An 11,446-nucleotide genomic window follows, 5' to 3' on the forward strand; every position below is an offset into this window, starting at 1 on the left:
TGAAAAACCTAAATTGGCTACAGATACAGTAATTAATTGATCTATTTGTTATTACTATCCTCTGTGACCTTTTTGTTTATTGTTTGGAAACATTATACAGTTGGCCCTCTGTATCAGTGGGTTCCACATTCTCTATTCAGCCAACCATGGATTGAAAATATTCAGAAAAAAAAAAATTCCAGTAAGTTCCAAAAAGCAAAGCTTGAATTTGCTGAGTGCCTGGCAACTATTTACGTAGCCTTTACATTGTATTAGGTATTATAAGTAATCTCATGATGATTCAAAGTATACAGGAGGATGTATATAAGTTATATACAAATACTAGGACATTTTATATGAGGAACTTGAGCATCTATGGATTTTGGTATCTGAGGGTTACTGGAACCAATTTCCCCATGGATACATGGAGGGACAAACATACTAGAACAGCTTACCATAACCTTGGGATAAAACCTCTGTATAAAATTATTCTGTATAAACTATTTTGAGGGTTTTAACACATAACTCATTGTAATTAATGAAAAAATAGCAGGTTATACTAATATGGTCACTTACAGTCATATAACATGAACTTTTGGAATCATGTCAGTATGGTATTCTAATGTACAAATAGATTTGACACCTCCATCTGCTAGATGTGATTCTTTGGATGCAGGGAGAGATGTTACTGATAGATGTGTGTGTTGTACTATGTATGCAGTGGAGAGACAGAAAAAATTCTTTAACAAGAAGTATTTTCAGTTTTGCAAGCAAATCACTTTAATTCTTGAAACCCATCTTATTTTTAGGCAGTGAATCCTGCAAGTGAAATTTACCCACACTTGGAATTGTATTTGAAACTTGGCAATATTTGCTATGGTTTGATTCATTCTGATATTTTAAAATTACTAGACCTGCCCATAGATATTTAGGGTTATTTTTTAAATTGTTCCATTTCTGAATTTGTATTTTTGTCTTAATTTTTATTCTCTAAAGTTTTCCCTAGTGAACTTACCTTATAGAATCATAAAGATCATCTAATATTATAGATAAGGAAACCAGAACCCAGTATGTTTCATTTGCCCATCATCCCTTCTTTAAGTACTTTTGATTCTTTGAATACTGATAAGATTGGAGTGTTATTTGGTAACCCTTAAGTGAATTTGATAAATTCTTTTTTACCCAAACAAGTAGAAAGCTCAGTACTGATTAACCAAATAATCCGATAATCAAAATTTAATAATGTTGAACTTTTAACATTAAATCCCTAAATACCTTCTGAGTCATCTAAGGAAAATAAATTGTACTTAGTTTTCATTTTGTTGATTTATGTACTTTATCAAAAATTTTTCTTAACCTTTGATTAAATAGGCCTTCTATTTCCCAATTATTCCTGATAAATGGAAAGTTGACTTTCTTGAGTTGGTTTTTTTTTTTTTAAGGAGCAGTGTAAGATTTCAAAAATTACTTGTCAAGTATACAGTACAAATCAGTCTTACTAGGCAGCAACGGAGGTGGGCCTGTAATCACAAATCATGGCAGACAGATGAGAAAGTAATGCAGAGAGAAGATTCTTCTAAGTCAGAGCTAAGATGGTTAATTAAAAATAAATTAATGAAAGAAAATTATTCGTGTGTGTTCTCTATTCCAGAGTTTTACTTATAAAGAAATTATGACCCCTAAGAGTACTTTTTTTCTCCCTTGTACTTCTGTAGAATATTACTCATATACTAAGTTAAGAAGTACTAGGTAATAAACATCACCCAGGTTTGTGGTTGGCGGTACACGTAGGCATCAGTTTAAGACCTCAGCTGTAAAATACCATTTTTGTTAAATAAAGTTATACTGTTCTGCAGCATTTAGACATGGACATGTGGTCACATTTCAATAGTTTTGGCAACCATACTGTTAACATTAAACATAGCATACCACAGGAGAATAAAAAATAAGATTTAAACTGTTAAAAAATAAAAGTACTGCAAATATTATTTATAATACCTTATGTAATTTGTAAGGGGAAAAAATCAACTTTTATTGCTAAATATTTGGGCACAAGGTAACCACTATTAAAGACGCATTGTACTTTTAAAAAAATGAGAATGTAGGTATTCAGTATATACTACGTAAAAAAGAAAAATATGGCAGTGGAACTGCCATTTACTAAAGGAGGCTCTCTTACAGAACATGTCAATGAGAATTTTTCACTGTGCATGCTTGAATCAAATGGTTGAACTTTATTAAGAATATTGTTCCATATCTATGTAAAATCCACATATCAAGTTATGTTCATTTTAGCAAACTTGTATTTCCAGTCTTGACAGTTTTTTTCTTTTTTAAGAATTTGTAAAAATTGTAAATCTACAAGGAAAACTAAAATCAAGTAAGAAACTGGCCTCTGAGCTAAGTTTTGATTTTCGCATTGAATCTGTAGGTAAGTCTCCTTTTTTAAATAATGCATTTAGAGTACTTGATTTTTTGTTCATTCTCTACTTAGGGTTATCTAGACCAGCACTGTGTCTCACAGACGTTTCTTTGATTTAGAAATGTTCTCTGTACTCTTAAATACAGTAGTCATTAACCACACCTGTTAAGTACTTGAAACATGGTTAGTGCTACATTTTTATTTTAATTTTTATAATTTTAATTAGTTTAAAATTTGATGTAAATAGCCACATGTGGCTAGTTGCTATCATATGGGACCGTGCAGATCTGGACCATAATGAATCTTTTATTGTTGTTTCTTGAATATTTAAAACATGAAATCATTTCTTAAGTTTCTGTTCATTGTTTCCTTTGCTGCGTCAAGTGAGTTATACTTCGTCTAATTCTTTCCCAGTCATGAAGGTATTTGTGTGTTGTGATTAACAGTGTTAGGTATGCTGTAATTCTTTGCCGTATAAGATTCTGGTTGAAGTGTGTTGATGGTTTTTTGCTTTTAGGTCTATAAATAACTAGTTTCCCACAGGACCTGAAAACTACTGTGCCATTTTAATTTGCTTCCTTGTCTCAATGAGTATTTTACTCTGTAATACTCATTGGTTTTATAGTAAAAATTATATTTTATTTGCATCCTCATTGGTTATATATCAGTAAGTATTTTCCTCAGGGGTGATAGAACTTATGAAAAAAATATTGTGGCTGGAAACATTTTGAACAATTTATGATATGATTCTACCATAAGTCAAAAACAGTTAAAACAAAGTTGGCAATTTTCGTTTGGGCCATAAAAAAAAAATCTGTATTTTACAATTGTATACAATTTTAAAAATGTTGTTTCTCATTATTTAGAAAGTTTTCTGTTTATTTTTTTAATATTTTAATGGCTTCTCAAATGTAGTTTTGACCTGTCGCAAAATACATTCATCCCTCTGAGTAAACATCTTACATAGAAGTAATTTGGTTTTGATTGGAAATTTTAACGTATTCAAGCAGAAAACCTAACCTTTCTTTAGATACCACGACAAAAGGAATTTTGGAACTAGTTTCTTCTTTTACTGCTTTATATGCTAGATATTGCATGCCAGTTTCTGAGTTTTAATATTTTCAGTAGAGATTCCAACATACAGATCTTTAGATTCTCTTGATTTTAACTGAAACACTCTAGTCCCTACCTCAGCTTTTTCCTATGTGCCCCATTTTTTAGGGAATATTAGTTGTTACGTAAAAGTTGTTCTTCTGAGGCTACCATCTCTCCTTTCCATTGAACCTTGAAATAATTACAAGGACCCACCTGTGTAAAAAGAGTCCCTTTAAATCGCCTTTTAAAAATAAAATCAGTAACTGGGTTTTACTTCATGGTTAGTGAAACTTGTATGTTTTGTTATTGTAAAATACTTTGATTTTATTGAGCTAAATTATGTTTCCAGGACATTCTTACATTAACTTTTTACAGGATCAATATTCTAGTAAGAAATATAATAAATTTTAGTCACTTTCTCCTGTCACCTTTACTGGTATAGGGTTTATGGCTAACTCTCCAACAATCAAATGGGTTCTCTCCCTCTCTCTTTCTCTCCTTCACTGCTTTAATGACTCAGCCTCCTGCCAGGAAGGACCCAGAGGCCCTGCTCTACCCCACTCTGGGCCCCAAATTGGGGGTCCTGCCACTCTGTTTCTAAACCACTCACTAAATGATCCCATATGTGTCCCTCCATGGGCCCAGGCCTGTGCTTAGCACCAAACAGGACACAGAATTGGACAAGGCGCAGCAAGAACAGGTTTCCCTCCAAGACCTTCAGGCCACCCCAGGGGGTCGTGGGAGTGGCTGGGGAGTAGGAGGTGACATGGCATGTCGTGGGGTGGCCACACTTTGGGGTCATGTTCGTTCCTGAACCTAAAGCCGTCAGGAAGGTGGGCAAGTTTGACTCAAATCTGTGAACCATCTTGGGGCATTGGGGCCTACAGGACCAAGGCAAAGGCCCAGGGTCTCTGGAGGCCTTAGAGGGCCAGGGCAGCAGCAGAGTGCTGTAAGTGAGAGCCCCTCTGAATCAGAATTGGCTCACAGATCATAAATATTCAGTGTGCTGTTAAATTCGGGATTATGAGACAGGTTTATTTTTAATAATTTAGTAATAGGGAAAATGTGAGCATAAATAAAAGATGCTTCCTTAATAGCTACTTTTAAATATACGACAGTATTTAAATAACCATGTTTTAATCCAAAAACCCAATTATATGTTTTTATTATTTTATTTACCTGAGATAATAGATACTGTATAAAAGAAAAGTTAATATGCTGATATCTAGCTCATCAGAAGTTAGCCCGTTGTTAAATAAATGCCTGTTATATGTATCTTTGAAAACTTGCATGACCCTGCCTCAATAAATTATTTGAGCTTCAACATGACTTAGCCACAAAAATGTTGGGAACTAATGGTCTAGACAGTGGAATTATGCACCACGTACTTGAATAGCCTTACATCATCATTTATTAAAAACTGCTAAGGAAGATGTATAATGCACTACTCTGCTTTATTTTAGTTCCCTTCTCCCTTATCTTTTTTAGTATGCCTTCAAGACAGTGTGCTGGCTTTCTGGAAACATGGAATGCAGGGTAAAAGCTTCAAATCAGATGAGGTAAGGCATCTCAGATTACCTCCTGTGATTCCCACTAATAATTTTAAATATTGAAACATTCATTTTATGCATTTTCTTTCAGCTCACAGTGCCTTTAATGCTATGAACTGGTAGAACAAAATTGCCAGGATTTTCCCTTCAAATGTTCAGTTTTGTATTTATTGTATAATTCTCAGTAGCCACAAGGAATTGTCCAACATGACTTTACACAACTTCAGTCCTCTTATTTGTAATTTACAAATATGGTTTCTAAGCTTACTAAACGTTTCTAAACTTAATAAGCTTTTTCCATAATCTATAAATATGCAACTTATTTTTTAATGTTATATTTAAAATGCTAAATTAGCATGTTTTGGATCACAGAACTAAGAAAATTAACTCATCAGTAAGTATTTATTGAGTATCAACTACATGCAAGACACTATTACTAAGTGTCAAACCTTTATGTGTCTTTGTTCTGGGCACTTTACAATTATTAACTTACTTAAGGCTAGTAACATAGTGGGGTTTAGGTACTATTCAAGGTAATCCAGTAAGGTTAGGTACTATTCATATACCCATTTTTACAGGCACAGAGTGGTTAAGTAACTTGCCCAGAGTCACAGAGCTAGTTAAGTGACAGAGCCTGGATGTGAAGGGTCTCCAAAAATCACTTCTACTGAGATAATCAGGATACATTTCATGTAGCTGAGACTTGGGCTCCCACCTTGAGAGATGAATCCTAATAATTTAGATAGTACTAACAGAGACATTTCTCATTTGTGTGAGGGCCTGTGTAATTCTTATACACCAGGGCCTCATTTGTGGACTTACTTTGAAGCTTAAAATCTTCTATTTGAGTTACCTTTACACTGTTGTTTACATATAACTGTTTCCACCTTTTCTATGAATGTGGAATTAGAATGCTTCCCAGAGAAAATGACATTATCTGTCTTTGAATATGTCAGTTTTAGTCACTGACCGTGTCACTAAGTGTCCCCAGGCCCTTGCATTTAATGAAGCCTACAGTCCCACCTGCTGCAAAAGATTGTCCTTAGGTGCTGTTTTCATTGTGTCACTACTGTGGTTAGAGATCTATAGAAGATACTTGGTATTTACCGTATCAAGTACGGATTCTGCTCCCTGTTTTTAAGTCATCTTGCTTACCTATTTCTTTCTGCTTATGTTCTCATTCTTTGACTTGGGCCTGGCCGTAATATTCATAAAGTAACATTTCAGCCACTCTAGTCCACAATGATTGGAACGTTCTGAACTTAATACTCTGAAAATCACCTCCACTTAGGATAGCACCAAATTTATTTTCTCATTCGGGTTTATGATTGCATCTTCTCAGTTAGACGGCAAACTCATTAATATCAGACTATTACTTATTACTTACATTAATATCAGACAGATACTTATTTAATATCCACACTGTCATAGTTTGGGTTCCTCCAAAAGCTGATCCTAAGACAAGGACTCAACTGCAGGTAGTTTATTTGGGAGTAGATCCCAGAAAACAAGTGCTAGAGTGAGGAATGTAAGATGGAGAGGGGCAGAATGCCAGTAAAGAGCAGATTAGTAAACTGGTTCCCACTATGGACAACCAGGGCTTAACCCCTTAAGGACCACTGAGGAACAGTGTGGAACACACCTCAGAATTGACTCATTTAAATGTGGGGAGGCTGGTGTATTTATATACCAGCTGCTCTCCTTGTTAGTTAAGGGTTACCCCCAGGGGTATAAACATCCACACTTTAGAATAGTACCTGTGCATGGCTGAGTACCTTCTCTAGCTTTGGAGAAGACAGAGTGGAGGAATGCCACAGGTACACAGATGTAAAACATTGGTGCATGGGACTGTCTGCTGCTCTGCTGAAATGAGGTGGGCCGTGGGATGTGATAGAAAAGAAAGAGTAGGGCAGTGCCGTCCAGCTGACCTGTATTCAAATCTCGGGTCTACAGTCATATGACCTAAGCAAGTTACTTAACTTCTCTGTGTCTTAGTTTTATCTTTAATATTGTGGGAATGATAATACATATCACAAAGAATTCTTCTAAGGAAAGTGCCTGGCCCATACCAGATGCTCCGTAAATGTTGGTTTGTTTCTACTAGTAAGCAGTCAAAAAAAACTTAATAAATTTCTTTCATTTGAGGAATTAAGTCTATCAAAAATTATCATTCTGTTTAATAATTACTCGAAGTGACTTTTAAATTATTATTTAAATAATATGGGAACTAAAGTGTTACTGATAAGTATCCTTTTTCATAGGTTACCCAGGAAATTTCAGATGAAACAAGAGTTTTCCGCTTATTAGGATCAGACAGGTAATAGTTTGGTTATTTTATTACCAAAGAAGTTTTAACGATTGTATTTTTAATTATATTGTCAACCTCTGACTGTGTTTCAAACAAAACTTTTTTTATTTATCTACTTACTTATTTTATTGAAGTAACATTTGTTTATAACATACTAGTTTCATGTGTACAACATTTTATTTCTACTTCTGTATACCCTACAGTGTGCTCACCACCAAAAGTTCAGTTTCCTTCCATCACCATACAGTGAATCCCCTTTACCTATTTCACTCTCCCTCTGCCCCCAGCTCTTCCCCATGGTAGCCATTCTGTATCCACGTGTTTGTTCTTGTTTGGTTTGTTCATTTATTTGTGTGTGTGTGTGAAACAAAATTCTCAAAGGGCTCAGGAACTTACAGAAATGTCCCAGTATCTTTATTGAGAGAGAGAGTGCAGTGTTTTATTTAATTAGCCAATAAAGCAATCTTTTGTCAGTGTGAGGATCATGATTGTAGAGATAGTTACACTCAGCTAAGATGAAATATGTTAATGTAGGTTTTTATGTCTGTAGTACCATGATGTAGTTCAGGCTCCTTGGTTTTTGTCATTTCTTCCTGGCATGTTAACTTCTATTAACTATTACTATATAAATCCAACAGAATATGCACCTCCTTACATTTACTTTTATATCAAAAAATATTTGACTCAGTTTCTGAGGTCATTCTAAATTAGAAGGAATTATGTGGTCTCTGTGGTCAAAATGAAAGATAAGTTCCAAAACTGTGCTATCTTATGAAAAAAAATTTATAGCTTTTGTTCTTCAAGTCTATCTTGTCTACCTCTATAGTGAATAAAATACCCATTCTCCCTATTTTGCCACCAAAAGTAGTTACTGCAGCAAAATTGGCCATAGTGGTGTGCATTAGTCCTGAGGCAAGGATTGAGAACCTCTGATCTTCCAAGTTCGGTCTATCACAGAATCATTGCTTAAATATTACACACTTAAGGAAAGGGGTGGGGATGGAATTATGACTCCAGAAAAAATTTTAAGAGGTTTTTGTGAGGGGAAAGATGATTTTTGGAAAATGGCATCTACCTCAGTGAGAAAAAAAGGTAAGCCCATAGAGCATGGCCACCAACTAACTAGTCCTTCAAAAAAGAAGGACTTTGAGGACCACCTGGTAAATGACTCTGGAATGGGAGGCTCTTGCTTCTCCAGGAAGGGCTGACAAGAGAATTGTGGGTCCTCCAGTGATCCTGGCGCAGACAGCACTTTAGTGAGACATAGTAGGAGAGAAGTCTGCTTGATAGAGGGTACACATTAGAAGCCATTCCTCATAGTTACTTGTTATCGTTCCACCCCCTCCCCCGGAATTTTCTCCTTCAGCTATTCCCTTCTTTGCCTGTGTTGTTTCTCCATTCTCTGCCACTACTTTTTTTTAGACCATTGCCTTGTTCTGGTTATCTTCTTACTTGAGCATCTCCTTGATTTTAAGATATACATATCTTAACCAAAGTTTTTGTTTTGTCTTAATTTTTAAAGTAATTTTAAAAATTGGTACTGTTTAAATACAGGGATTAGTGTCTAGGAGAAAAAAAGCTAAGTTTGTCGGAATATTAATAATGGTAAATTGCACAGTTGAATTATAGGTAATTTTATTTTCACCTACTTTTCTGTAATGCATAATTTAAGTACATATTACTTTTTTGTTGTTTTCATTTCAAAAGTAATAATATGCCAGTTGTAGGAAATTCATACACTAGAAAATTATAAAGTGTATTTGCAACTTCCCCCCTCCCCATTTCCCCTTCTAGACTTTTTTCTCTGCCTGTGTATATTATTTTTTTATTTTGTTCTCAAACCTGTCTTCCCCACAGTGTCAATCCTATGATATGACACTTGATTGTTTTTTTCTTCCTATTGGTCCCTTGATGGAACTCTTTCCCTGCCCTTGTTCCAGTGACAAGGGAGATGGCCTTATTTCATACTTTTTTAAACTATTTATTTTCAAATACCTTGAAGAACATTGTGAATGGGTGTCTCTTAGGATCCTATTTTAGTCTCTCAGCCCTTCTTCCATCCCCTTCTTTTTAGTGTATATTCTAAAGCTTTATTATACCTGTTGTTGGCATATACAAGTAAGCAAATTTGGTTTTAGTTAGAATGAGACTATCCTGAAATGCTTTCAATATTTTATATTCATAAATTCATCGATTCTTACTCAGTTTTGTTTTTATGCTATAAAATGTAAAGCTGAATTGGACCGAGCACCTATGATCACTGTATAATCTTATGTGAATGTGAACAGTGATATTCTTTCCTGGTTTGATGTTCGTATTTGAAGATGAAACCTCTGTTTTTACTCTTTAACAAGACTTTTGTTTTGGTTTAATTGCAGAGTTGTCGTTTTGGAAAGTAGGCCAACGGAAAATCCTACTGCACACAGCAATCTTTACATCTTGGCTGGACATGAAAATAGTTACTAAGCGACAGAAACTGGTCTCAAATGACAGGAAAGTGAATACATTCCATTGAAAGCAAAAAAATCTTAAGGAAATTCAGTACAGACTACACTTATTTGCTTTAATTGTCATGGGTGGTAACTCAAGTGATGTGTACTTTAAGGTAAAATTCAATATTTTCTGTAGCTGGAAACAGCTATTCTATCTCTTGCCACTGTGTGGTGGTTATATCAAGTTTGCTTAATAAAAGCTATGAGACAAATAGTCCTCTAGTTCCAGGAGACACAGTCTTTTAAAAAAAAAATAATGTTTGTAACAAGGGTGCCATGATATTTTTAGATAACAACTCATGTGATTATCTTGAGAGAGAGAAATTTAGTGACAGTTTTCTCATTTTATACCATGTTTTATTCCTTCTTAATGAACATAATTCGATAAAGAAATTACCAGATAAGCCTTTCACTTTTACATTGGCCATTCTGTATGTTTTTGTAAAATAGAATATTTAATCCTTATTTATTAATCTCTTGCTGGAGTGGTGTAATGTATCTAACTTTTAGTAAAGGAGGGTTGCAGAGCAGCTTAATTTTTTTATAATGTATAAAAATTTTGTTTACCTTTTAAGACTAGTACTTTGAGGGGTTAAAGGCAGTGTGTTTGGAGGTTCAGTACATACATGCAGTTTTATTTAACTCAAGTATTTTGTAATATAATATCATCCAGAATTGCCTTAAAAGGGAGTTTTGTTTTTTCAACTACAAATAGTTGTAGGGGGTCATACAGAAGGTATTGATGATGGTTGAAATATTATTAGAAGGAGTGTGTATGTCTAGATGTGACTACCGTGTGTATGTATTCTTGACAAGCAGTATAATATACCTGTGATTTTTTTTACATTAGGGATAATACATAAGAAATTAATCTTCATATATATTACCATCCCTAATGTTGGGGGGGAAGTATTTAACTGCCCATGATATGTATTTTACTTATACTATACCATAGGGGAAACTGTAAAGCAACTACACATGTATTCTTGGGTTTTTCACATATGTAGGTATTCATGTGGAGTAGGTTTAAGGAAAAAAAATCTTTAAATGAAGTTTAATTCCTGATGGGATAGTATAAATAAGTACTATAAAAACCAGTATTCTAAAAATAAGAAAGGATAGGGCCATTCTTGAGTTTTCTTCCTTTCTGCTATTGTTAGTATTCAAAATTAAAGGTTCACATTGGTACCTGTTGTCTTAATGCATTTATTGAAAACAGTTACTGTTGGGATGATGAACAGGGGGTTGGCAACAGCGAACTATAGATTCATTTTGAGAAATTACTTGAGAGGAAGACAGTTTTTTTCATTCAGTCTTTGGTATTATCACCATCTCCACTTTTCAGATGAGAAGATAAGGGGTTAACAAGGTTACAAGACTACCCAATTCACACAGCAAGTTGATGGTTGAGCCACACCATGAGTCTTGTGACTCTATTCTTTTCACTATGCAATATGCAAACAATAAAAGGTTATGCAAATGAAATATAAAGTATTGTCCTTTACAAATGCACATATGATTTTGGTAAGTGTCTTGCTGTTTTGGGGGGTCTGTTAAATGGGGCCTCTGGAATGAAGGACACTGGATACAACACATGGCA

General features: G+C 34.6%; 1 protein-coding gene across 1 annotated transcript in view; it reads left to right on the top strand.

Annotated features, from left to right (window-relative positions):
* The window catches only part of MAP4K5 (mitogen-activated protein kinase kinase kinase kinase 5), a 112,756-nt gene extending 101,722 nt beyond the window's left edge, over window positions 1-11,034 (top strand). Inside the window, exons 30-33 of the mRNA XM_074365552.1 lie at window positions 2,318-2,410; window positions 4,985-5,055; window positions 7,308-7,363; window positions 9,733-11,034. Coding sequence (XP_074221653.1) covers window positions 2,318-2,410; window positions 4,985-5,055; window positions 7,308-7,363; window positions 9,733-9,820 — 308 coding nt within the window. The 3' untranslated portion in view covers window positions 9,821-11,034. The remainder of the gene's footprint in view (window positions 1-2,317; window positions 2,411-4,984; window positions 5,056-7,307; window positions 7,364-9,732) is intronic.
* Window positions 11,035-11,446: the final 412 nt, after the last annotated feature.

Source organism: Camelus bactrianus, chromosome 6, assembly GCF_048773025.1.
Source record: "Camelus bactrianus isolate YW-2024 breed Bactrian camel chromosome 6, ASM4877302v1, whole genome shotgun sequence".
NCBI classification, from domain to species: domain Eukaryota; kingdom Metazoa; phylum Chordata; class Mammalia; order Artiodactyla; family Camelidae; genus Camelus; species Camelus bactrianus.